The sequence below is a fragment of the Diplotaxodon limnothrissa genome, linkage group LG14, assembly GCF_057381915.1.
Source record: "Diplotaxodon limnothrissa isolate DT_005_m linkage group LG14, D_limnothrissa_male_GT1.1, whole genome shotgun sequence".
NCBI lineage: Eukaryota > Metazoa > Chordata > Actinopteri > Cichliformes > Cichlidae > Diplotaxodon > Diplotaxodon limnothrissa.
Window position 1 is genome coordinate 25,912,657 of NC_140609.1, and position 27,660 is coordinate 25,940,316.

The following is a 27,660-nucleotide window of genomic DNA, read 5'->3' on the forward strand; positions in this document are numbered from 1 at the left end:
CAGGTATGTCGGATTTCATGTTGTTGTTTTTGTTTTATCTTATGTCAAATATGTTACGTGTAAATGCATACTTTATGTTTAATGTAAAAATAAATGCCGCGCCCTTTTCTACCTGCGTGCGGTAGTACCTCCTGCCACGAGTTCCCAGAATCCTTTGCGGTTTTACCCCTGAATGACGTCACATTTTCAATCTCCATCTTCAATCCCCTGTGGGAGAGGAGCTGGAGTGGGCAAATTATTTACTTGGAGGTCTTTCTTTCTTTTACCTTTTTTATCCGACACAACGCAGAATCACACCGGTTACACTACATGTTTCATGTGTTCTCTCAGTACAAACGCATGCGTGTAGGCACACACAAACATGTTTCATGTGTTCTGAGTTTTTACAAAAGATATCTTATTAAACTGACAGAACAAAGACCCATTTAGACTGCTACGCTGTATGTGACACACTATTTCAGTTATTGAAGCTGAAAGGTTGCGTATTTACAGGTCTTGTACCCAAGCTCAAAGATGTGTCAAACAGAGAAAGAAGCCCAGCGTATTTTATAATATGACTTGCAAATGAGCTATGAATGAGACCATGCTGCATCTCCATTAACAACCACAGGCATGTAAATCCTCACTGTGGTGCTGTAGGCTTGTGTCATCCCCCCCCCTTATGTTTTCTTGAGGTTCTCAGCTTTTTTGACACTTCTGTTTTCTGTCTGTGCTTTAATTTACTCACCACATATCTGGGTTTTATCAGGGGAGATTTCTTTGTTAGTCGACCAAGTATGAAATAGCAATAGGGTAAAAATTGTATAATAGAGCGTAGTGCTTATAATCAAACTCTACGAATACTCTGTCTTAAAAATATATTTTAAAACAAATCCATAATAAAGAGAAAGTTTCCAGCTTAGTCTTCTACATAGTTTATTTTGGACTTCAGCGCCACTATGTGGTTATTTCTACGGTCGCATTTACTCCTGACGAATGATTGGCCACCATTTGTGCCAATCTAGCGGTCAATAGGCGGGTCTTGAGGGTCTGTTTCTTCGTATCGTAAAGCTATTGGTTAAAATTTCTCCTTCCTACGTTGTGATTGGCCGTGTTCCAGTTTGGAGGCGGGTGGAACCTTCCAGAGTTGGGCGTAGCAGGAATTGAGGTTATAATTTTCTGGCAAACCCACAGATCTAGGCTACATGCACCATTTTCACTGCTATTATAATCAAGTAGTCATGAATACTTCCGGTTAATTGTAGATACAAAGATCAAAGGCCTTTTCAGCACCATCGAGGAAAATATACATAATCTGTAAGTAACTATGGCAACCTTGCCGTCTGTCTCAGGGTCCCGAGTGAGTCCAACGTGACTCTGCTAGCCGCCCAGTGGCTAACGTAGCTAGCTACTCTAAACTACACAGCTAAAAAATGGTTATTTAAAATTATACGATCACAGCTAATATGACGAATAAACACGAGAGACCAAGCATATATGTAAAATTTAACTTCAGACAGGATTAATATCAGAGAAGGGCTTAAGTAGCTACTATCGGTGGAAAAGGAGCAGTTTTTTGGAAGTCTTTGTGGTTGTTTGACTATTGACTTAAATTTGTTTGCAGCTATGAGATGGCGTATGAGCTTCAGTCCCGTTGGCTGAATGGGTCACGTTATTTTTTATTCCTGTTTTCAGTGTTTGATTAATACCCGAGTCCAAGGAGACAGGAAAATGGACAGCGGAGTGACAGTAATAACCAATCCCACGGTGAATGTGCGCTTAACAAGCACCCTCTCCTCCTTCGAGGTGCAGCGCAGGTTCAACAGAGGGATCAGTATAGCAGAACTGAAGGTGAGACAGCATACAGCGCACCACTAAAACCCTCAAGGATGGGTCTGTTGTTGGGTTTTCTCTTTGTTAACATATCTGTTGATATTGAAATGACACATTCAATTGATAACGTCACCTCTTTTGTGTTACATGAACTATTTGCAACGTTGCATTCAGGGAAAGTTGGAGATGATTATGGGTGCACCGGCCTCCTGCATGGACCTGGAGTTATTCAGCATATCTGACAAGTTCCTGCAAAAAATGAATGAGAATGAAGCTCTGCTAGGATCGTATCCTGTGGATGACGACTGCAGAATACACGTATGTCCCAGCTCTGTTGGGAGCTTCTTGTAATACTGTGGCTCAGATCACTGTGATGTTGGAGTAAATACAGGTTGAGACAGGTTTTTAGTTTATTTCACTTGAATTGAACGTGCTATCTGTCAAAGTTACTTTCACAGAGAGAGACATAATGACATATGCTGGCTGAATGATCAGCTTTAAATGTTTACTCTGAGAGGATTTATATAAAATTTTAGAACAATAATGTGTTCACTACACAACTTCTAACCTCAGTCAGAATTATACCACTTTGTTTTTAAGCATGTATATGAGGTCACGTAATGGATTAGTGTCTGATTCTTTAATGGAGATTCAGCTGTGGTAGTGTGTGGGGAGCTCTGGACTGTCTATCTATTGTTAATGGGTCAGTGTCAAAAGTACAACTAGTCTGTAGGCCAGTCTCGATTGTGCTGCTGCTGGTCTGTTAGCCAGCCACAGAGAAGAGTGTTGCAACATACACAAAGTAGAAGGGAAACCAAGTTTTTAAAAACAATGAAAAGTATCCAATCCAGATACTCTTTGCATGCATCTCCTGTCCCCGATGAACTCCAATATTAGTTCCTTCCCTATTCATGCCCATTTGTCAACAAGTCACCATTGAACTGATGTGCAGTGTCATCCACGTCAAGCACTGTGCAGTTGGGAGTTTGGGGGGACTGCACGGGAGCATGTTTGCAAACTTCTCTCTGTGGACTCTTGTAGGGAAATACCTCAGAAAGGAGATTCAACTGCAGTACAATAAATTAAGCATAATCCAGTCATCTGAAACTCATGTACTGATGTATCAAAAAAATTAGAATATCATGGAAAAGTTAATTGCTTCTGTAAATTATTTCAAAAATTAAACATCTATTATCATTACATGTAAAGAGAAACGTTTTGCTGCATTTATTTTATTTTATTATTATAAGTTTGTTGATAATGGCTTGTAGCTTGTTGCAATCAGAAATCTCATATTGGAATATTTAATTTTGAGTAGTTGATGCAAGAACTTGGGAGAGCTTCACAAGGACCAAGACTCTAGCCAGTGCACTAAGCAACGTGTTTAATGTGGACATCATTTAAAAGCCATTCGTATGTACTTGGGTTATCTTTGTCTAATATAATTTGTTGATAAACGTGTAAATGTAACAAATATGCAACAAATTAAGAAAGCACTGCAAGGGTGGGATTTTTCTATATTTTTTATTTTAGACAAAAATCCTTTAATTCCTACGACTAGACTAAACTGGTTTACATTTCAGCATAGTAACACTGGCATTACATGATTCTGGTTTAACAACACAGTTGAATATATTGGGATAGAGCATCCCTCTCTGGCATTGAATGGGGTTTTTAGTTAAGTGTCTGAATCCCAAATCTTCTCACTCTGCATGCATCCAGAAACTTTGATGTCCAAAAATAAGAACTCTGCTGTGCAGATAGTGTTTTAATGATTGAAAAGGTAATAATCCTTTCCATTTAAATACACTAGCACTCACTTAAATTGTCCAGTAAGTGTAAAACTGATTTATTGTTAAACAACAATAATGTTACAATTACCACACTAACAACAGTAAACAAAAGATCATATCTAAGTTGCTAAAAGCTAAAGTTCTGGTGGCTTTTATAGGCTGTTACTAAGTCACAACAGCGTGACTTAATAATTGCTTGTCTTTCACGTTGTTTCTCTTACAGGTTGTTGATAGAAGTGGCGGGCAGATGGGCGAGTTCACTGATGTTTCCAAAGTGGAGAAATTTGAGCTCCCAGATGATGCTTATGATAAGAGAACAGGTACAGTATTTTTTATTTAAATAAATAAAAAAATAAGTCAGCTGAATGGGAAGTATGTCCATGATCGTTAGTTGCATTCTGCACTTGTTCTGTTTATGTTTTTTAAGCTAACTATTGATAGCTGGTTCCAATGTGGATGACTTACTTCATGAGAATGAAGATGAGTAGACTTCAGTCTGTTTTGAAGAGCTTTGCATTTATCACAAACTGTGTCTTTCCTTCAGACACAGCCAGGTCATTTATGAAGAAGCAACGTGTGGGTCGCTACAATGAGGAAGAAATGGCCAAGAAGAAGGCGGAGAATGCTGCACGGGAAGAGGAGCAGAAGGCTGCTGCCGATGCCATTGCTGTTGGCAGCCGCTGCAAAGTGCAGGTCCCCGGTCAGCCCACGAAGCTTGGCACAGTCATGTATGTTGGTAAGTGTGGATAAAGCTGAGCTGGTTTACTTTGTGTAGGACATTAGTGTAAACCCTGTGCTGCTGAGGATTTTCTGTCCTGCAGAGCAGACTTTGCTGTCATTTATCTAAGGCCCATTCCCAAATCTGTGATGTCAGTGGAGGACAAACTTTTTTTTAGTACGCTAAATATCACGTTTGGATTCTGCGTGTTTTGTCCATCCATCCATCCATCCATCCATCCATCCATCCGATTCCGCTTATACTTTTCAGGGTCGTGGGGGGCTCTGGAGCCTATCCCAGCTGTCTTATGGCGAGAGGCAGGGTACATGCTGGACAGGTCGCCAGTCTGTCGCAGGGCTAACACATTGACTCCCACATTCACACCTATGGGCAATTTATTGTTTCCAATTAACCTAACCCTACTGTTTTGTTTAATCTATTTTATTAGCAGGTTTTAAGTCTGCCTAGAAAATCTAATTACATTTCCTGTGAGGTGAACATGTTCTAGTTTAGTTTGAAAGCAGCTTTACCTGAGTACTAATGCCAAGTGTCACCCTCCAAAAACATAGCAAATAAAAGTGATTCAGTTTAGGTAGTTTGTTAACTTCAATAAGGTCCCCAAAGAGGTTATGTTGTTGTTAGCATTTCCATGCGTGCCATTCTTTCTGTCTGTACGATGGCTTAAAAAGTTTTGAATGAATTCTTCTAAAACTTCGTAGTGGTGTAGAGGGGGGTCATGTTAACAATCCATTAAAACTGACATCTGCCAAGGTCTTCAAGGTTAACTTAATGATCATCAACTTTGTTGGTTGATAATTGACAAGAAGGCTTATAACTATGACAAGTCTGGTGTGTATTGTCAAACTATAGCAAGTACCGTATGCAGACTTAAAATAGTATGTCATGTTTGACAAAATGTGTTATTTTTACTGCACTACAAACTTCTAGGAAAATAAAATACTAGTTCCTTAAAAGTAAATACTTCCCAGAGAGTGAGCTGCTTTGGTGGGGGTTTGCACTTCTTTTTTCATATAATATCATTATTGTGAAGTCAAAGTCTTCCTAATATGCCCTGCTAGAGCTCAATAAGTGTTGCATTTCTTGCAGGAACAACAGATTTCAAGCCGGGCTACTGGGTGGGTGTGAAGTACGATGAACCACTGGGCAAACACAATGGAACGTAAGAGGGCCTTTTTCTGGCTTTGTTTTTAAATAATTCAAAGTTTCAGTGACGCTGGTCCTGATTTCTGACTCTGCCTTGTTTATTGTATCTCTGTAGTGTCGAAGGGAAGCAGTACTTTGAGTGCGAGAGCAAATACGGTGCGTTTGTGAAGCCCCTGAGTGTGACTGTGGGGGATTTCCCTGAGGAGGACTACGGTTTAGACGAGATGTAGGTGTAGGGTAATTTCCAATAAACGAATTTCAAAAAAGGAGAGTCTATGGCTGACGCGTGTTCCTGGTTTCCAAAAGAAATGCTTCCAGTTGCATTATGATTTGAAGACTGTTTATTTATTACAAACTGAAGATGTAACAATGAACTCCTTCCTAAAAAAGCATGAAAGTTCCAAAAAATAGCAGTTATCCAGAACTAGCTGTGCACACGGTCAGAAAACCGTGAGACTCCTAACCTCTCTGTCCATGCTCCTCCCCTTCCCTCTCACACAGGGTTTCATGCTACTATTGCACTTACATACTTAAAGTGAGAGGTACCCCCTTTTAGGTTCCAATCCCAAAACAGTGACTTAAAATTACTTTATGTAAACACATATATTTTCACATTTATTAATCCTGAAAAGATGACTTATGTAATGAATCTATGAATTATAAAACAAACATGAACTCAATCGTAAATAAAAATATAAAGCAGACGTCTGGCGCGTACAGTAGGACTGCAGTTTTCTGCCCCAACCTCGCACCTTTATCCGCTCACCAAGATGGCGCGTCATTTTAGTGTGGCAAATTAGAATTGTTTTGCCTGTGCTTCTCTGGAAGGCATGATCCTAAAGCACTCTCTCAGTAACTTGACAGACTTTTGAGTTCTCGTACCAACAGGCATTTCATAAGGTTGGGGATTTTTTTCTTTTTTGCAGCAAAATGAAGGTTTCTGTTGTTTGTTCCTTACTACAAACACTTCTGTTCAATTCATAGCGCTTCCTGTAATTGTACTTTATTTTTGTTCTCATGTTTAGTAAATGTCATTGTGTACAAAGATTATTGTATATAGCTGTTTATAGTTATCTGTAGTCTTTGCATTTCTTTTTTGGTTTAAAGACTGAGTTGCTGGTAGGAAAAAATCACCCAGCCACACTTTGACACTAAGATAAAAAGCGGCATTGTGTTACTAACTTTGTATAAGTGAGTTAAACCCGAGGTGCTTTTTCTTCCTGTCATTTAAGATTCTTGCTCGCTGGCAAATTTAATGTCTGACTCACAAGGATTTTGGCAGAAGAGGAAGAAACAGTAGATCCCATCTCACCAGATATATTTCCTACTCTTTTTCGTCGTACTTTGCAGTTAAAAATTTCCTCATAGACAAACCGTGCCTGAAATTTTTGTGCCAAAGTGTGCAAGGGTTGATATTCTTCTTTTTTCTTTAAAAGTTAAATTCGTTATTTTTGTTTGGACGTAGGATGTGCAACAGTCCAGATTTTAGCTTTCAGAGCAAAGATAAAATGTAATTTCCATTAATTTTTCTGTGACACGATTGTTCTTGTTAAACATTAAATTTGTGCGCTTGAATGTATCATGCATGTTTTTGAACCACTGGACTAAAAGAGCTTTCGCATTTAAAATTTGATGAGGCTCAATTTTACTATTTTCTTCACTGAGCAATTTGAATTTACTTAAAGCTCCAGTCACACATGCCTACAGACCGACCAGCGACCCACTGGCAACCCAAAAATATGACTTCGAGCAACCGCTAAATCACTGAAATTCAACTTTTCATTGGTTGGTGATGGAGAATGCATTTTTTTCTCTAGTGACCAGTGATTGCTCACTGATTGCTCAGCCTGAGCTCTACTGTATATAAACTGGATGTTTTAAAAAAATCTAAGCGTGAATCTAAAAACTATGAGTTTATTCCAGTTATTAGGTGAAACTTGTTACTCAAGTCTGAAACCTGAGATGGATTTTATATTGCATCAAAAAAAACAACCCCCCCCCCCCCCCCCCCCAAACATATTTTCAAGTCTTTAATTGCTGCAGTTTAATGTAAACACAGCATGTAAAATTTCACAGAGAACATAAGAATCAGAATACTTTATTAGTCCCAGAGGAAATTATTTAAATGTTAATAAGATTCACACTTGAGTAAACTCTGAAATAAACCTGGTTATGATTACCGCCTGTAGCACCCTTACCAATTGTTTTTGTGAAGTATACAAAGTACCTTCAGATGCATTTTGATCGTACATACTCGAAGGCCATCAAGTTAAAACACAAGGTAAAGCACAAAAAAAAAAACTGTCCTCATTGTGCTCACAACACTCACTCTTGGACTGTGTTTCAAATGGCCTTATTTATGCTTTGTTTTATGTTACTGATCAAAACCTCTTCATGTCTTTGTCCTCTGTTGCTTATAGAACAAATGTAAAAGTCTTTTTAAGGAAATGTCACACATGGAAGATTGTCCAGGTGTTTTCTCTCTTCCTTAAAATCTGTGTCTATCTGAGGTACTGGTGTTATGTGCCAAAGCGTAATGATTAGAAATGAGAAGTGTTTACCAGTACACTTATAGCTTATTAAAGTGAGTGAATCTATTTGATTTGCAGTAATATTCATTTCTTATCATATGTCAATCTGGTTTCCATTTTGTTTTACAGCTTCTCCAGGCAATAGAAACTCACTCGACTCACATCAGTTCCTTCTTCAGCCCCTGGTACTATATTTTCTCAATTGTGTCTCTCATCAGGACCTCTGGCCACTTATTTTTGCCTTTCAGTGTATGCGGTCTCCGCTTTTATCCTCCATCCTGGTACTACATGCTGCAGCTTTGTACACAGTCTGCAACTTATCAGCTGTCCTGCCTCTATAAATCTGGGGCTTAGACCCTGTTCTTATGTTGCCATCATCAGAGCCTCTGTGCTGTCCTTTAGGCTTTTTCAAGCCATTAGTGGGATTTCTTGATGTGAGCCACTTCTATATGTCAATAGAACATCCCATACAGGGGTTCGTCCTTCAGTGATTGTTCCTGCTCTGTGTTTCTTCCTGGATCATGGCTCGACACTCACTAACCTCACTCCTCACCCTCCCTCTTTCTGCTGCTCATAGAGCCTCAGGGTGCAGGACTTCAGATGGAGATCTTAGTGCATTGCAAGGAGTTATTGTGTTTTGACATCCATGGTATCTATCTCCTCCTGTAGCCAGCTGGATAGTGTAGTGACAACAATGCTCTCTTTGGAACAGTAGGTCAGGGTTTCAAATCCCAGCTCTGGTAAGGGTCTTTGGGCTAAACTCCCATGCAATCCAAACTCACTTTAGAGTATGAGCGACAGATACATAACTAAAGACATACTGACTTGGAAATCCCCTAGCTTAACAGTATGACAAGTGGACTGAGAAGCTATAATAAGACATACATGGACAAGGACTGACAGCATGTAATTAATGGCTATGACCCAATTAGAGAGGTTATATGCAACACCTGTGAGAACTATGGATGGATGAATAGAAAGATAACACCAATGATGAGAAGCAAGCTTTTATTTTGGTGTACTTTTTGCTGATTAGCAATTCAAAATTTAAACTCCTTTTCTAAAAAATGTTTATTTTCTCAGTTTGGAGTTATTTTTTCAGAAGTCCAAATTTTGCGATAATAACCCGAAATTTAGCCTTGTGGATAGTATGTCTTTATCCTCCCCACTTTCGGAAATAAACTTCTATTTAATGCTGCAATAACCATAAAAAATCTACTAAGTCATTCATTAGGTGATAAAATAATCTTTTTATTATTAATTAACTATTTATTTATTTATTTTTTTCATTTTATTGTTACATGATCGAACATTCCTGACGAAGTGTGTCACGGGGTTTCGCCGGCCCCGCCCAAAAAACAGAAAAAAAGATCACCTGACTTTATTCATCGCATTTTCGATCACTTCTCTGAAGACGTAACTACAGTCTTCTCGCGAGAGTACGCGCAGTTTCCCAGCCAGCAGTGTGGTGCGCTTGTAGAGACGAAGAAAGATGGCGACGCAGGAGAGCGGAGTAACCAAAGCTACCGTGAGCAACGGCGAGGTAAAAATGAATGACACTGTTACTGGGTTTTTCACTTTTAACGCGCGAGGCAGAGGAAGTTGGTTGGTTTGTGTGAAGCTCGCGTGTGGGGGTGCGCTGACATTTAAACGTGATCACAGTCGATACACGAGCCACAGTGACGTTGTCAGTGCCGGGTGGTTTTAAAACGACCCCCCTCCTGGCGCTAACGATGTGTAGAGAAATCCCGACGGTAAGCGGCGAGAAGGCCGATGTTGAAGTTGAAATCTCACTTGAAATCACACGGTAACCTCCAACGGACTCTGTAATTAACCGACTGCCGGTGTGCTGAAGTGAGCCGAGTGAGTGCTGGCGTGTGTCAGTTAGCTTATCACAAGGCCTGAACCTGAACAACGCAGCTTGTCTTGCTTAACAAGGCCAGTCTCAAGCCCCTCTCGCACATTTCTCACCTCATGCTAAAACCTTCCAGCTACTGTCTACTTAGATATTTCAAGAAAACTTTTGACTCGAGGTGCATTTTCGAAATCCCCTAAAGGAAAAAAAAAATGCATATAAACATCCTATTCACCTGAGAGCTTTTTAACACGGATAGAGTGGATGAATCAGGTGTATCCGTCGTCAAATGTAGCCAACCATGAAAAATGCTCCTAAAATTGTCTTGTTAGCACTGGAGCCTTAATGAGGGCAGTAGCTAGCAGTTATTTTCCAAAGTCGAAAATGCTTATCACAAGCTGCTAGAGGTCATTGTGAATCATCGCTCTCTTTTTAGATGGCTAAACATTACTCTTCCGTTTGCTCAATCCTCAAAAATGTGTAGTGACACAAATACTGAATACAGGAGCATGACTGTAAAGATTGTAAATGCGTATCCATTCTCTATTGAAGACTGACACAGTCAATGATTGGCTTTTTATGATTCAATCTAAAGTATTGATAGCAACTAATGTATTGTTTATCGAGTACAGTTGCATAGCAGAGATTTTACCCATTTGAAATCGGAAATGTACTGGTTCTTATATAGCTATATTTCTTATATTCTACTCTCCTTGATGAATGCATTGTCAGTAACTCAGGGTTCAGTATCTTGCCCAAAGATACGTTTGAACGCAGAGTGGAGCCAGGGATCAAACCATCAGCTCCAGATGACCTGCTCCAAGCAGTCACAGGGTGAGAGGCAGATCGACAGTGTATTGTAAGGCTAACACAGAGAGACATAGAACCACACATGTCTATGGCAAAGAATCACCAATTAATTTAACTGCAGGCAATGCAAACTCAACACAGAGAGACCCCAGGTGGCCAAGGTGCATCTTCCTGTTACGCCACTGTGCTAACCACTGTACTACCATGCCGCCTGATTCCAAATAAAAATGACTGTGTATCTGTATTGTCATCTTTTGCTACATGTTTTCTGTCAAAGAGAGAGAAAAAAAAAGCTTTCTTCTGTGCTTGAAATTCTGTGAATACACACATGTCAGAAACTAGGGTGAGGGTAACGCATACACAAAGTGTTTCTTCTGTAATAAAATTGCTCTGTCAGGATAAATGTGCTGTTGTTTTTAGAGTGAGCCCTAACGGGTCTCTTGAGGGCCACTACTAGGTGAATCTGTTGATTGAATTGCTTGTAATGGGGTGGGGGTGGGGGGTTACTGATGAGTTAATAACACTGATTATCTTGTCAGTGAGTGAACAATGAGCTCCTAAAATAAGTTTGTTGAAAGAAGGAATAAAAAGTGTGAGGATCTGAGTGACTTTGATGTGGGCAGATGTCTGGGAGTATCTCTGTAGGGTGCTAGCTGTATGCAGTTGTTAGTACATAGAAAAAGTGATGAGAGGAATGTCAACCAGTGACCCGATGGAGAACTGTCCACTGGTCCAATACAGAGAAGATTTCTGTATGCCAGCTTGTTGTTTAGCTCCAGGCTTGTCAGCTCAGTAGCCCCTTAGATAGTTGACCATGGGTTTGGACCATAAAAATCTGGAAGGTGGTTTGAGGAAGTATCATTATATTTATACGATGTGGAGGACTGGGTACGGTTACAGCAATTAACTGGGGAAGAGGTAGAAGCAGGATATACTGTTTGGGGGTTGGAGGAGGGAAGAGAAGAGTGAAGTGTCAGAGTGATGCTCCCGGTTTGACTCTCTGGTAACCTTGGATCCTGGTATTCGTGTGTGCTGCTTTGACAAGTACTACATACCTAAACATTAGGGACCTTGGGTAGCAGTGATTGAATGAAATCTATCACAGGCCAAGGTGGTCAAAAGAAAAACAAAACCTTTGAGCACATCCTGTTGTACCAGCCCAGATTTCAGTGCAGGGAGAGTTTTGATATATATACACACACACACACACACACACGTCATTTTTCACCCTGTCCTCCTTTACATGCAGCTGCATTGAGAGTTCTAGTATGCAGCTACTATATTCAAGTTCAACACTTATATATCAACCCCACGTCCTTTATCTGCTGACTGTATCATAGAATAAATGAGGGAAACGGCCTCATCTGGCGCAGCTGCTTATCAGCCAACTGTCCAGTTACATTGAGGGTCTGAGCCTCTGGGGAACTATCTATAAAAATTTCTGTATTACCAAAATAGTTAGCATGGTATCTTTGTGAAACCCCTTGAATTAAGGCACTAAAGTCTGCCATGTTGATTGTTTGATATCAAAACCACTGTGGTGGTGTACAGAGTGTGTTATTGTCCTGATATTGATATACTGCATTGTTTGAGCTGGCATGTAGGAGATAATGTCACCATGTTAGAGACACATTACCAGAGCCTGTGAACAATTGACTTATGTGAGTGCTTAATGTTAGACTCTGTGATAAATTAAGGATCTGCTGTGAACCAAGAATAGGTGGTTAATTGTTAATCTTTGTTTCAGAGGGTGTAAATTGTAAATGATTATCCTAAGCTGGAAGAGAGAGGCTCAACAATAAAAACAGGTTATCAGGGGATCTATCTGTGTAATGGTTATTATGTTGATCCCATCAAGACTCTAAGATCCTTGTCTGTTTAGCGAATTGCTTCTATTTTAACGCAGCAGGAAAAGTACTGGGCACTGAGGGTGAAAGGACCTATTTTGAGCCAATCCGTGTCCTTGAAACGGTCTGATTATGATGTTGTTAGGTCAGTGTTTTAACAAAAACTTAAAAAAATTTCAAAACTGATGGTAATCTGTTTAAACATAAAACATTTTTTTTGCCTCAAGTCATGTTTTGTTTCTGCTGGCTGACTGCTGGTTGGTGACAACAGGGGAGATTAGATGTTTAGATAGTGAATGAGTCTCATGACTTGGCATGTGTTTGTCTATTGTGTCACTTGAATAGAGGGTGGCCTTGCCACAGGGGTGGTGGGGGTTACATGGACATGGAGAAACTTGGAAAAAAAATGAATTAAAGGGCAAACGTATGACAGATTTCACTGAAACCAGGGGAAGTTGCATAATCATGCTGACACTGTTATCAAAGGTTTTGAAACCAGGGGTTCCCAAAATGGGTTGTCTTCATTCAAAATCAGGTGTGCCATAGGATTTTGTAAATGGTGGTTCATTAAATATAAAAATGTGAATGTTTTAAGACTCTACTACTTTATTAAAAGAGAGAAATTTAGAGAGGTGTTTGTTTTTTCCATATAGGTAATACTGATCTGACCCACTTGAGATCAGATTGGGCTGTGTGTGGCTCTTAAGCTAAAATGAGTTTGACTCTCCTGCTCTGTTAGGTCAACAGGTCACAATAGGTAAATAGGGATTTGCCAATATTATTATTATTATTATTATTATTATTATTATTATTTTAAGTGATGTTTATTCTGTAGCAGAGGTTTTGTTTGTTATGTAGCTTCTTTTAGCTGCTCTGTTATTCACACGGGGTCATCACAGGTAGTATCTCCACATGTTTGATTTAGATTTTTTTTTTTTTTTTTTTTTTTTTTTTTAATGCCCAGGGCCTTTTCTAACCCAAGCCCAAAGAGAATCTTCTCCTCTCAGTATCAAACTGGGGATCCTCTGCTTAAACAGCTGCTTTTTAGGTCTTTCATGTTTGTTACTTGCTATTAAGATTTAAGTGCATCAGTGAGCGACAAATCCGCTGTTCTTATTTAAAAAGTTAAAATGCAAAGGTCGAGGTGTAGTTAACTCTTAAGGCCATGTAATAAAAGACCCAGAAGAACTGCGGTTTGTCACCGTAACTGCACCTTTTAGTCTTTACAGCTGCACTACATCGTACTGTATGTTCTTTGTTTTGGCTGCAGATTGAGGAAGAATTCTTGAATAAATCATATCACCACTTTAGGCTTTCAGGAAAGTACATTGGGTCTCTGGATATTTTTACTGTCAATAAAGCTCTTTATTTTTAACATCCTTTCTTACGTTGTGCCGTTGCTGCGTCATCTTTGTGACCATCTTTGACCCTGTCTGTATGTTTCATTTCAGGTAAGCAGCAATGGGACTGCTGCAACAACAGATGGCCAGACTGTGCAGACAGCTGGAAATGCACAGGACCCTCAACAGCAACAGCAGCAACAGCAAGCTCCTAATGCATGGCAGGTCATTAAAGGAGTTCTCTTCAGGTGACTTATTGCATTTTTTTTTTCTTCTGTTTACCAGCACACAGATAATCATTCGCTCTGTGGGCTGGCTGTGAGTTTAATGACCAACCAAATGTGTTATGCCACAGTGGTGTCAGAGTGAATGTAAATGGTAAGGTAATAATAAAGGTGTGAGCTGCTGCTGGAGTATACTGTAAAGTTTGCGGTCTACATTGTTTAGTTTCATTGTGGGTTTTTTTTTTTGTGCAGCATAAATAATTAAGAGGAAACTAGTGATGGATCATTGTGTCTTTCCAAATACTGTCTCACACACAGTGGGACTGAAACAATAATTCAAACCAGGAATTGAACTTTATTCAAGGCCACTAAAAAATAGATTATAGTCTGTTGTGGATATGGTCACGGACAGATGGAGACGTGACATCCGAGCAGTCATTCCTGTTATCCGTCTTTGATGTCCGCTTAAAGTCTGTCACATGGGGAGCGTGTGTATCCAAAAAAACAGGCGTGCATGGGGACGTCCACACAGAATGTTGAGCTGACGAAATTTGTCATTGGTACACAAGCGAACCTATAGCGGACACATAAAGTATAGTCCATGCCTAATGCCAGACTCGCATGTTAAAATCTTTCTGTGTGTGTCACCTCTTCTGCCACTATGAGCGCAGGGCACTCCACAAGCTGTTTAGTTACCTGCTACCACTGATGTTGCTGCTGTAGCTAGGTGAGGTGGAGTAACACAAACTAGGCTGTCCATACTGCTTTGGTTGGCACTGCCAGTTTTATTTCTTTCCCTAGAAATTACTACCTCCTTTGCCGTTACTTCACGCACATTGTGAAAGATGCATGATTGATTGAGGAGCAATGTGTTGACTTCCTTAACAATTTTATGCCAGTATAAGTGACTAATCTCTCACAGTGACCTTTGTAACAGTCAGAAATTTTGCAGCAGGCTTTTCAGTAAGTTTCCTCCTGACTGCATGATTTATTTATTTTTTTATTTATGACTTTTTGGTCCAAGTTCGTAAATAAGGTAAAATCCATGTATGCATGATCACAAAAACTTAGTACGTGTTATGAAGTGTGCAGGACCTTTTTTTCTTTCTTTCTTTCTTTCTTCTATAGTCAAGTTAATAGTTGACTTACTCTGAGTGTGAGAGCTTTGTAGGAATATCAGTTCAGTTTGATTTATATAAATCCAATTCACAACAACAGTTGCCTCAAGGTGCTTTTTATGGTGGGTACCTGTGCTGTAACGGCTAGCTGTCTGATGGCCATTATCCAGCTATGGAGGAGCTCAGCTTTGATTTCAGTATCATTGTACACTCTTTGAAGAGTTTAGCAGTTTTACATTTTTTGAAATGTTCCTGTATAATAAAAATGTACGGTACATTAGGGTAAGTGCTCATTTAAAAAAAAAAAGCTGGACCAGAGTAGTACTTTTTTGGCACCTTGTTTGAATAACAGGCTTTGGCTGCTTTTCCTACCTTTGGCAACTGCTCAAGCAGAAGAAGAGGCCCATTTATAAGATTAAGAAGATTATATTGCAATAATCAGTTAAAACCCTTCAGTTAAAATCTTTGGCACTGAATATTTGAACACATTTCAGGATCATGATTTGGAAACACGAGTGTTATGATGGTATATACGTTTTCTTAATTTATGTTGCTGTTTCCTGTGGTTGTAAGATCGCAAGTGCAATAAAAACAACCCATTTGCTCTACTTCAGTAAAAATAATTATTTCACTTTTCTCTGTAAGTGCATTTTAGTATATGGTGGGTCAAGGAAAAAATGAAAATGGTCACATCTGTCACATATAGTAAACTGACCCTCCACTGTATGGTGTGTTGTATATGTCACTAGTACATGGACTCTTAAAGGAGTTTTTATGGGCAGCTGTGTGCCACTCCCCTGCTGGCCTGCTCTCAAACTTAGTTTCAACAAAGAAATTTGTAATTGTATTTATTTGTGGCTTGATTGGGGCATTTTCTATCAGGGGAAGCACACAGTGTCCTCTCACACGCCTTGATATAGATTTAATTACTTAACACTGCAAAATCCATGGAGGCAGCTGTCCTTGGGTGTGGTTGGCGATCATGATGGATGTGTTCTACTGTGCAAGAAGCAATCACAGTAGTCAGATGAACTGGTCATGGGGGTCAAACGTGTTCGGGTATGATCTGTGTGAGCAGAGTGTAAGGGAGGTTTGGCATACTGGGTCCAGTCAATAATCGACACACTTCCCCCTCAGCCACACAGACTAAGTAACATGGAGTAAGGACAGAGAGCGTTTTCACATTAGAGATCTGCATTAAAATATCAGACACAAAATCCATTATTTCTGTTAGTTAGAACAACACAAAAGGAAAGAGGTGCTGTGAATATTCACTTAAAATCACAAACACACAAAGTTAGGGTGGATACAAATGAAAAATTATTTGTTGAAATATTCTGCAGCATTTTCTTTCTTCTTTTGTCTTTGTAGATTATTCTAGTTTGACTCATCACCCTTGTGTGAGGCAGGAAAACAGTTTCTTTGAAATGTAATGCAGTTAGACTGGTTAAACTTTAATCTGATTAGCTTCCTTGCCGTTTAACTCGCCTGCAGCAGCTCTTTTTATTTAGAGATGGTTGAAATAAATAACCTTGTCTAAGAATTTGAACAGTTTTTAAAGTGTTAGTGACTCGATTCATTTCCCACTTCTCTTTTCCTCTTTTATGTTTTTGTTTCTCACTTATTTTCTTTTAATTCCTTGTTAGTTAAACCTTGTTTTCCTCTGACTGTGATTGCATTTGTTTCACCAGAATCTTCATAATCTGGGCGATCAGTAGCTGGTTCCGCCGAGGGCCATCCACTCCTGACCCCAGCACACCAGCCGGTGCCCCCAGGGTACCCAGCAGGAACCTCTTCCCCAAAGACACTCTCATGGTATTACACTGTCCCCTTTTCCTTTCCTTTATCTACCTCGTCAGCTGCATAATTGTTTATTTACCACACAGCAAACCAGTTTTCTGACTGTTTCTAACTGTTTCAAAATGATAAACACCTTTATTATCTCTCTCTTTCTGCAGGATCTGTACGTGTACGTGTCCCAGGAGGAAGTCTTCTCTGACTTCAACAACACAGATGCCCTGTTCTGGTTCCACAGGGATCTGGTCTATGGAGACTGGACCACAGGGGAAGATGGTGATGGCTGCTACCAGCACTATAAGGAAATGGATATCCCAGAAGTAAGGATTACTATGGATGAATTGGGGGAGGGTGACAGACAGTAGTTGGACGGTGAGAAAGAACAGTTGTTAGTTTAGGAAATGTGACGGATGTTGATGAAGGACGGGAAAGTCCAGTTTATAGTGAAGTTTGCATATTTGAAAGCTGTTTATTTTTGTCTGATTTTCTTTTTCTTCCACTTTCTGTCTGATTGTAGAAAATACAGCAGAACGGCTCACTTTACATACACCTCTACTTCACTAAAAGTGGATTCCACCCAGACCCCAAACGAAAGGGGCAGTATCGCAGACTGGCAACAGTTCACGCAACCAGAAGTAAGCACCTGTGAAAAGCACACTCGCTTTAACATATTATCCTGTTGTTGTAATGTTTGTTTAAAGTGCTAAACTTTGCTTTTGAACTCTTTCAGTGCTGAATAAATATAAGCGAAGAAAGTTTCTGAAGACCAAGAATCTGCTCACAGGAGAGACGGAAGCAGACCCCGAGATGATCAAGGTTAAGATTATTATTTATCCTAAAAAGGAACTGAGTTCAGCGCAGAGAGCTTCATTACTTTAATTCCTAATGCATACTTCACATATTGCAAGTATGTGAAGTAATTTCTAGGGTTTTTTCAATTTCCAGTTAATGTATTTGAGGTAGTTGCCTTCACATTTTGCAGCAGAGGAAAAATAGACGAAGATCAAAGACTTTGGAAACTGAGAACCATTTATTGGCTCTCTCACAGTCTGTAAATGATTGCCCTTTACCGACGTCTGAACAGAGGAACTTTGAAAACTCACAGTCAATGATTTTACCTTTCTTTATGTATATCTTTATTTGGTTGGTTGATCAAGTCACTTTTATTTTTAAAGCGCATTTAAAAAATAATGTAAACCAACCCAGAGTCCTTTTCTTTTGAGTGCTTTGCTGTTGGACAGGGCTTATTGTGAGTAGATGTAGATAAGTTGCAGTGCAGTTGAGCCCAAAGTGACTTTGCCTTTGTTTGTACTAGTAAGAAGTGTAGCAGCTGTGTGATGATCAGTTTGCAGTTACCAGATTAATATATTTATGTTTGCACTGACACATTGGGTGTTTCCTCACAGCGAGCAGAGAGCCACGGTCCAGTGGAGATTATCTCACATTGGCACCCCAACCTCACTATCAATATGGTGGATGACCACACAGCCTGGGTGAAGGGCTCTGTTCCACCTCCTCTAGACCAGTGTAAGTATCGGAAGTATAATGTGACAGTTATTTATCCGTAGTTTATTTAAAGCTCTGGTTTATCTGACATTACTGCTCTTCTACCCTACCTTATATTAGATGTTAAGTTTGATGCAGTCAGTGGCGACTACTATCCCATTGTATACTTCAATGACTACTGGAACCTTCAGAAGGACTACTATCCCATCAACGAGACCCTAAAAAGCCTCCCGCTCCGCCTCAGTTATTGCCCGCTGTCCTTGTGGCGCTGGCAGCTGTATGCAGCCCAGAACGCTCGCTCACCCTGGAATTTCCTTCCTGAGGACACCTACGAGCAATCCGATGAAGACCAAGACTCAGTCAAGGTAAGGAGTCAAAGGTTACTGAGACGAAACTAAAGTTTTCCTCCTGCAAGTTGGGCTTTAATATTGGTGCTCATTTAGATGCTGTGATCTTATTTCACATATATTTAAAAGAAAGTCTACTTGAGTTGGTATGTGCCAGATGGAGAGGATTTCAAATGCTTTCTAGCAGATTACCTTTTACTTGAAAACAAAATGCAAGACGCGTGATGAGTGGAAACTGGCACTTCATACTTGAGTGACCTCTGCTTCGGGTGTAATGTGGGACTTTGTTATCTTGGTGTCCAAATACAGGCTACTCTAATTTTCAGTTGACACTGTATTAAAGCAAAATACTCGTAGTCCCAATCCCAAATACTTGGACAGGTGCACTTTAGTTATTTACAAAGCTGTCATGTACGCTGTTTCTAGGGTGATTAACTTCTGTAGCAACTGAACATATAGAAGATTCATTGTTTTATAAGCAAGCTGAGTTTAACAATAAAGTCTTTGTGAAGGTGGCCCTCCTGGAAACCAATCCATACCTGCTGGGACTCACCATCGTTGTCTCCATTGTGCACAGCATCTTTGAGTTTCTCGCCTTCAAGAACGGTAAGGTCGCAGCAGTCTGTACTCAGGACTTCACATAACAGGAGGAGAATAGTTTGAACAGTGTGCGCCTACCCGAGTTTGACCTCAGCTCCGTCTTCTCCTCAGATATCCAGTTTTGGAACAGCAGACAGTCTCTAGAAGGTCTATCTGTGCGCTCCATCATATTTGGAGTATTTCAGTCTCTAGTGGTGCTGCTGTACATTCTGGACAACGAAACCAACTTTGTGGTGCAGGTCAGCGTCTTCATTGGCCTTCTCATTGACCTGTGGAAAATCACCAAGGTCATGGATGTCAAAGTAAGTTGAAAAACATTAGTTTTTTCTTGCAGGATGAGCAGCATTTGATTAAACTCTCTAACAGGCTCTTCCTTACCTTTTGCAGATGCTAAACTGTTTATTCATCGAGTGTCGTTTCCACCAGATTCTTAACTGTTGTTGTTTTTCTCTAGTTGGACAGAGAGAACAAATTCGTAGGAGTGTTCCCAAGATTGGTATTCAAAGATAAGTCGACTTATGTGGAGTCTTCAACCAAAATCTACGATGATGTAAGTGAAACCAACACCAGTCACATTCAGAATGGTGGCTGTAACAAATGCATTCACATGATTGTCTTCAGAACGGATGAAACATGATTAAATTGGTCTGTTTAAATGTTTATCTGAAGGAAGCTTCTCTAAATATGTATCTCTCTGTAAGTTGCTTGGATATTTCTGATAAAAAGGATGAGTGACATCTTCTTTTCTTCATTATCTCATGAACAGATGGCCTTCAAGTACTTGTCATGGCTGCTCTACCCTCTGTTTGGCTGCTATGCGGTCTACAGTTTATTGTACGTAGAGCACAAAGGCTGGTACTCATGGGTACTCAGCATGCTCTATGGCTTCTTGTTAACCTTTGGTAAGTTAATCTGAAGCAGTTTTATACTCTGAGGTCTTAAAACTTAATCCACAGGCTGAAGGAACGTAAACTGTGCTGGATTTACTAACTATGAAATAAATGAAGAATACTGAAGTGTTCCTTAAAAGTTTGGTTTTTAGATATAATATTTTAAAGGTTATCTTAAAAGGATGATATGAATAGAAATACAGAGCTACAGAGACAACGTTCTGAGATAAAGTTCATAAAAACCAAAACCATTTCCTGAGTTTTTAGCATAAACACTTTAGAGATCCCTGGCATTAAAGTATTAGATGAATTGTGTGCTCTTCCTGGAACTGTTTGTTTCCTCTTTTCTTTCTGTGGGGTTGATTTTTACTCTGTCATCCAGCAGGTTTTTTCAGTTTTTTATGTTAATCTATTTTAAAGCCCAGAGAGGAGGCTGATTTATTTTGGTCTCTCTCGATTGCCTCGCCTCTGAGCTGCCGGACTCGCAGCTAATATTTTCATGCTTGCATCATGGTTACGCATTCAATTCCCAGTAGCCTTAGCTAATGTGCTGTGTATTAATAAACTTCACCTGGTACACTCACTCGCGATGGTTCCTGCTGGTTAAATTACTGCCTGTGATATAGGAATTCTTAGTGTAATCTAATCTCCTTTTTCTGTCTTTTTTTTTTTAAAGGTTTTATTACAATGACGCCACAGCTTTTCATCAACTATAAAATGAAGTCTGTAGCTCACCTCCCATGGAGGATGCTCACCTACAAGGCTCTCAATACCTTTATTGATGACCTTTTTGCCTTCGTAATCAAGATGCCAATGATGTACAGGATAGGATGCCTCAGAGATGGTGAGTTTTCTTTCAGATATTCATTAATGGTTTTTTTTTGTTTTTTTTTTTAAGAACTATACCAGGATCAAAGAAAGCTAATCGCCTAAAACATCATTTTGCTTCCTCAGCCAGTGCAGCTTTGACTTTGTAGCATTAAGATGAGTGTTTTGTTGGAGGTGGTTTAAGATTTGCCTCATTCTCTAGAACGGTTTCCAGTTGACGTGGGTGGTTTTGTGCTTAAACAAAACCACGATCGTGGCTCAAGAGTTGGGAGTTCGCCTTGTAATCGGAAGGTTGCCGGTTCGAGCCCCGGCTTGGACAGTCTCGGTCGTTGTGTCCTTGGGCAAGACACTTCACCCGTTGCCTACTGGTGGTGGTCAGAGGGCCCGGTGGCGCCAGTGTCCGGCAGCCTCGCCTCTGTCAGTGCGCCCCAGGGTGGCTGTGGCTACATTGTAGCTTGCCATCACCAGTGTGTGAATGTGTGTGTGAATGGATATGTAAAGCGCTTTGGGGTCCTTAGGGACTAGTAAAGCGCTATATAAATACAGGCCATTTACCATTTAAACAAAATGCCGTCCTGATTTCTTTTATCGTGAGCGTATTGATCAAAAAAATGTAGAATCACTGTCTCATACTGGAGGATTGTTTCTTTTCTTTTTTTAAATGTTTTTTTAACTGTCATTCTTGGATCTTTGACAGCTGTTGGTTTTCATAATCCTCTAACTCCACCTAGTGTTAACTCACCAGATCTCAGTTTTGAACTTGGTGTGATCATTAATCATCATCCACAAAGGTCACCGTGCCGCCTCTCATGAAATATTTCTTTGACACAAGAAAAGCCTAAATTGTAGTTCTTCTCCTGCTGTACAGTTCATGTTAGTTCATACAGTTTGGTAATGAAGCACTGAGCCCTGCTGTGCAAACTGAAACCTACACACTTTGCAGTTAGGAAGCCTTTAAATAAAATCCCCTGCTTCACAAATTAAACAGCTACCACCTACAGTGTGTGGCCAGCCAGTCAATTAGATGTTAGGTGGGCGACACTAATGTGAATTTTCGTTTGCTGTCTGTGCTAACTTGCTAAGTTGGACACGAAAAAGTGGTTTAGAGCAGCGCTCACATCAGCAAGAAGTCAAGTCAGTAACAACCAAACTGGGAGTAATGATTTGGTTGATATTCGCTGCACTGAGGACACTGATGTTGCTGCTAAGCAGATGATGGAGACCTGTCACATCTCTTTGAAACAACAAAGATGTCAATCATCAGCTCGTGCAGCCAGCTCTTAAACATTTTGTCATTTGATTTGTGAAATAATTGGAAAGTGAAAATTAGTGGGGTTAATTTGTGATTCTAAATGTCCCTGGGTGTGTATGTGAGTGTAAATGGTTGTCTGTTTAAGTGTGTTAGCCCTGTGACAGACCGGACATCTGTCCAGGGTGTACCCTGCCTCTGGGAGAGGCTCCAGCTCCCACACAACCCTGATAAGGATAAGAGGAAGAAAACGGATGGAGTGGAAAGATGTATCAAGTATATTCTACACTGAGTGTTGGTGAATTCATATATTCACTTAAACTAGGAGGACAGGTGTGGTTTATACTAAGCCCACTGTGTAACTTTGCTATATACTGGATGTACCTATTGAACGTTGCATTTGGACTTTCCAACAAGGGGAATTCTGTATGCAAGAAGGCTTAGTTATCTCTATATCAATTACAACAAAATGAAACTAAACGTTCTCGCTTGTGAGAAGAATAGAAAACTAAGCAGTAATCGACCACAAGGGACGCTTGTACTTAAGATTTCTCAGTTTAAAATAACAGGCTGTGGTAATACTGGTCTGTATACATGGGCAGGATGTTGTGCAACTGTTGCTTTAAAAGCATGTAGTAACCAAATCAGGTGACAAGCAAATCTTGTATTTAAAACAAAGACAGATACGTTTGCACTGCATTGTGAGCATATTTGTTTCTGACTGGACCTCTACTGTACGTGAATACGTTCTCATCTCTCTGCTTGCAGTGCAGTTTTTGCCATCATAGCGTGTTCAGCTTTGATGGGAGATGATGTCAGTGCTTCACTTGTTTTTGATGCTTCTTAAGTAACATATTGGTCTCAATTCAGTTTTATTTATTTAGCTCTTTAAAAAAGTCTGGGGCTGGTTTCTCACTGGACCAAACTGTGTCCTCTCCTGCAGATGTGGTGTTCTTCATCTACCTTTACCAGCGCTGGATCTATCGAGTCGATCCCAACAGGGTCAACGAGTTCGGTACCAGCGGAGTAGACCACGCCCAGAACAACACAGCAGCCCCTGCCCCAGATGCCGCCTCCGCTGCAATCACAGACAAACCAGAAGGGGAGAAGAAGAATGATTAAGCGAGATCCCACCCTCATCTTCCTCCCTGGCTCTCACTGCTGGAGTGAAGAGGACTTGTGGAAAGTGGGGCATGGAGTGGAGTTGTTGTTTAGCTATCATGGATGCCGCTACCAAAACAGAAAAAAGAAAAAAAAAATGCAGTTCAGCTGTTCCTTCTGGTTTCTTTGTGGATGCACAGAGAGTCATATTCAGTGTAGACTTGGTAAATTATTTCTGCTCCCCACCCACCCCTGCCCTCCGTTTTGCAGTTCAAGTGAAGTAAAACAAAACGTGATGTACTGTATTCTGTATGATTTTTTTTTTTTTCACTTCAGAGGGTAACAGTGTCTGGAAGTAGATGTTGGGAGGGGAACAGGTCGCAGTTGTGCTACTTTTTATTATTTTTATACAGAGGAAAAAGAGGCCAGGTGCAGCTTTTGTTCTTTGTGTAGATTCCTTTTCATTCCATGTGAGCACTCTGTTTCGGCTTGGTCGGAAACGGGTGAGTAGTGCTGGAAACTGGAAAGATCCTGAGCCGCAATGGAGGTTGGTGAAGAAGCGAGGTGGCGACTGGATGACCGTGCAGGACGTTACCCACGAGATAATGACTACTACCCTGAATTTTAAACAAATGGTTAATGTTCTAAACTTGAACATATAAAAAATAACAGCCTTGTTGGTATTAATATAAATATATTAATATTGTCAATGACTTAATTTTTGTTTTTCAGTCACTGATGCATTCTTTTGTATTTTCCTCAAACTGTACAGCCTCATGTTAATATTACCAATGTCAAACTGTTTAGCAATAGGTAATTTGCAAGTCTCATTTTTATTACCCCTCCCCTTCCCCTTCCTCAGCTGGTCATCTGACTTTTTGGATGGTTTCATCTTCACGCTCCAAAATCACTTTTGACGGACACAGCAGAGTCGAGCAGAGTCAGGCTTGTGCTGGAAGAGTTACAGTGTCTCTTTTTTTTCTTTTTGAGTGCTGTAAATCCTGAAAGGATGAGGGGTTCCATGTTGGTACATATATTTTCAAGGATTCATGTTTATAGTAAAACTAAGTGTGATTTAAAATGTCTATGCAAAGTTGTTTTTGTTTTTGACACCTTTTTAAAATATTTGTTTTAGGTTTTAGGACAACATTTTTGCATGACACTTCATTTTGCACATTAATTTCTATTGATGTTACAGAAAATACAAATTGTGCTAACACGGCATCTACACTACTGAACTCTTTCATCTTTGTGTTATGAGTTGAGGTCCAATATTCAGCCAGTAACAGCCATCATAACATCCAGAACTCAAGGTCGTAGATTGGAGTTGAGCACAAACAAGCCAACAAAATACAGCGGCTTGCAAAAGTATTCGGGCCCCTTGAACTTTCCCACATTTTGTCACATTACAGCCACAAACATGAATCAATTTTATTGGAATTCCATGTGAAAGACCAATACAAAGTGGTGTACACGTGAGAAGTGGAATGAAAATCATACATGATACCAAACATTTTTTTACAAATACATAACTGCAAAGTGGGGTGTGCGTAATTATTCAGCCCCCTTTGGTCTGAGTGCAGTCAGTTGCCCATAGACATTGCCTGATGAGTGCTAATGACTAGATAGAGTGCACCTGTGTGTAATCTAATGTCAGTACAAATACAGCTGCTCTGTGACGGCCTCAGAGGTTGTCTAAGAGAATATTGGGAGCAACAACACCATGAAGTCCAAAGAACACACCAGACAGGTCAGGGATAAAGTTATTGAGAAATTTAAAGCAGGCTTAGGCTACAAAAAGATTTCCCAAGCCTTGAACATCCCATGGAGCACTGATCAAGCAATCGTTCAGAAATGGAATATGGCACAACTGTAAACCTACCAAGACAAGGCCGTCCACCTAAACTCACAGGCCGAACAAGGAGAGCGCTGATCAGTAATGCAGCCAAGAGGCCCATGGTGACTCTGGACGAGCTGCAGAGATCTACAGCTCAGGTGGGGGAATCTGTCCACAGGACAGCTATTAGTCGTGCACTGCACAAAGTTGGCCTTTATGGAAGAGTGGCAAGAAGAAAGCCATTGTTAACAGAAAACCATAAGAAGTCCCGTTTGCAGTTTGCCACAAGCCATGTGGGGGACACAGCAAACATGTGGAAGAAGGTGCTCTGGTCAGATGAGACCAAAATGCAAAACGCTATGTGTGGCAGAAAACTAACACTGCACATCACTCTGAACACACCATCCCCAGTGTCAAATATGATGGTGGCAGCATCATGCTCTGGGGGTGCTTCTCTTCAGCAGGGACAGGGAAGCTGGTCAGAGTTGATGGGAAGATGGATGGAGCCAAATACAGGGCAATCTTGGAAGAAACCTCTTGGAGTCTGCAAAAGACTTGAGACTGGGGCGGAGGTTCACCTTCCAGCAGGACAACGACCCTAAACATAAAGCCAGGGCAACAATGGAATGGTTTAAAACAAAACATATCCATGTGTTAGTACGGCCCAGTCAAAGTCCAGATCTAAAACCAATCGAGAATCTGTGGCAAGATCTGAAAACTGCTGTTCACAAACGCTGTCCATCTAATCTGACTGAGCTGGAGCTGTTTTGCAAAGAATGGGAAAAGATTTCAGTCTCTAGACGTGCAAAGCTGGTAGAGACAGACCCTAAAAGACTGGCAGCTGTAATTGCAGCAAAAGGTGGTTCTACAAAGTATTGACTCAGGGGGCTGAATAATTACACACACCCCACTTTTCAGTTATTTATTTGTAAGAAATGTTTGGAATCATGTATGATTTTCGTTCCACTTCTCACATGTACACCACTTTGTATTGGTCTTTCACGTGGAATTCCAATAAAATTGATTCATGTTTGTGGCTGTAATGTGACAAAATGTGGAAAAGTTCAAGGGGGCTGAATACTTTTGCAAGCCACTGTATGTGGAGTACTGTGCAAAGTCTTTAGCTGCCCTTCATTTCTTCACACATTTTTGTTTTCTCCTCAACTTCTTCAGTTTCCTCAGATTTTTAAGGACTCTCCACACCATGTTGAGATATACCATGTTTTCAGTTGATAGCGCCGAGTCTCATTTTCTATGTGCAAAAAAACTGTTTACTGTTTCTACTGTTATCTTTAGCATTTTTATTTTGTAGATTTGGCTAAAGAAAGGAAACTAATTGTGTTTTTGTGACATGCTGCTAGTAACAACGTGCACAAAGACACAATTTGAAGCTGGTTCTCGCTAAGCTGTTATGTATAGACACAGCAGTGGTTCATCCTTGAGTTAGTTTATGTTTACTAGAGTTAGGTCAGTGGTCAGGTAAAGGTCAAAGACTGGGCTGGAAATGAATGAAAAAGCAGCCAATGTCAAAGAAAAACTTTGAAAGATGTTCAGAAAACCCAAAGGACTGTTGCTAAACACAAAAAGTGTAAGCTAGTCCGGCTTTTTGAAAGCAGAACATATAGAAATGAGATCTGGCTTAAGACTTTTGATTGGAAGTAGAAAATATGATTCAAGAGGAGGAAACTTTAAAATGTTAAACATAATTATAAATTAGGCCTAATTATAGAGTTTCTGATCAAATCAAATCACTTTTATTGTCACATCACATGTGCAGGCACACTGGCACAGCACATGCGAGTGAAATTCTTGTGTGCGAGCCCCACAAGCAACAGAGATGTGCAAACACAACAACACAAACGAGCAAAATACAAGAATGGCCAACCTGAAACTAATAAATATATGTACAATATATAATAGTGTATGCATTTCTGGATGTGTATACTAAATATTTTCCTACGTGTGTGTGTGTGTGTGTGTGTGTGTGTGTGTGTGTGTGTATACACATTTTTACAAATTAAATAGTAAAAAAATAAAATAATAATAATAATAATAATAATAATAAAATATATAAAATATACAGAGTTGAATATGTGCAAAACAAGTGGCATTTATATACAGTGTGGAGTGCATAATGTTGAATGTTGATCTAAATTAAGGTTTGTAAGGACAAAGTGCCCTTTCTGGCCTCACTGTTATGCATTATGCAAACAGATAAAGCGCCGAGGGTTTGATTTAAAAAAGCTCGGTTCGTGCTGTCCCAAGGCGGGTTCCCGTCTGTGAGGACCTTCCG

The 27,660-nt window shown here is 40.1% G+C and overlaps 2 protein-coding genes across 2 annotated transcripts; both read left to right on the plus strand.

The window, feature by feature from the left end:
* The first annotated feature begins 1,159 nt into the window (after positions 1-1,159).
* tbcb (tubulin folding cofactor B) lies at positions 1,160-7,491 on the plus strand. Its single transcript, XM_085370664.1, has 7 exons — positions 1,160-1,296; positions 1,675-1,830; positions 1,987-2,130; positions 3,829-3,925; positions 4,150-4,341; positions 5,431-5,503; positions 5,603-7,491. The coding sequence occupies exons 2-7, from the start codon at positions 1,711-1,713 to the stop codon at positions 5,715-5,717; spliced, it is 741 nt and encodes a 246-aa protein (XP_085226790.1). The 5' UTR covers positions 1,160-1,296; positions 1,675-1,710; the 3' UTR covers positions 5,718-7,491.
* Positions 7,492-9,479: 1,988 nt separating this feature from the next.
* On the plus strand, positions 9,480-24,597 carry clptm1 (CLPTM1 regulator of GABA type A receptor forward trafficking). Its single transcript, XM_085370498.1, has 14 exons — positions 9,480-9,561; positions 13,982-14,118; positions 16,904-17,027; positions 17,171-17,329; positions 17,527-17,644; positions 17,740-17,825; positions 18,416-18,536; positions 18,636-18,880; positions 19,375-19,468; positions 19,574-19,764; positions 19,917-20,012; positions 20,229-20,364; positions 21,029-21,196; positions 23,373-24,597. Exons 1-14 carry the CDS (start codon positions 9,511-9,513, stop codon positions 23,549-23,551), a joined length of 1,905 nt encoding a protein of 634 aa, XP_085226624.1. The 5' UTR covers positions 9,480-9,510; the 3' UTR covers positions 23,552-24,597.
* The last annotated feature ends 3,063 nt before the right edge of the window (positions 24,598-27,660 follow it).

Bases quoted from the DNA above. Each gene is read 5' to 3' on its own strand.
- tbcb (XM_085370664.1), top strand. From the start codon at position 1,711: ATGGACAGCGGAGTGACAGTAATAACCAATCCCACGGTGAATGTGCGC. The intron at 1,831-1,986 runs GTGAGACAGCAT...CGTTGCATTCAG, and splicing joins TCAGTATAGCAGAACTGAAG to GGAAAGTTGGAGATGATTAT. The intron at 5,504-5,602 runs GTAAGAGGGCCT...GTATCTCTGTAG, and splicing joins CTGGGCAAACACAATGGAAC to TGTCGAAGGGAAGCAGTACT.
- clptm1 (XM_085370498.1), top strand. From the start codon at position 9,511: ATGGCGACGCAGGAGAGCGGAGTAACCAAAGCTACCGTGAGCAACGGC. The intron at 9,562-13,981 runs GTAAAAATGAAT...GTTTCATTTCAG, and splicing joins CTACCGTGAGCAACGGCGAG to GTAAGCAGCAATGGGACTGC. The intron at 19,469-19,573 runs GTAAGGTCGCAG...TCTTCTCCTCAG, and splicing joins GTTTCTCGCCTTCAAGAACG to ATATCCAGTTTTGGAACAGC.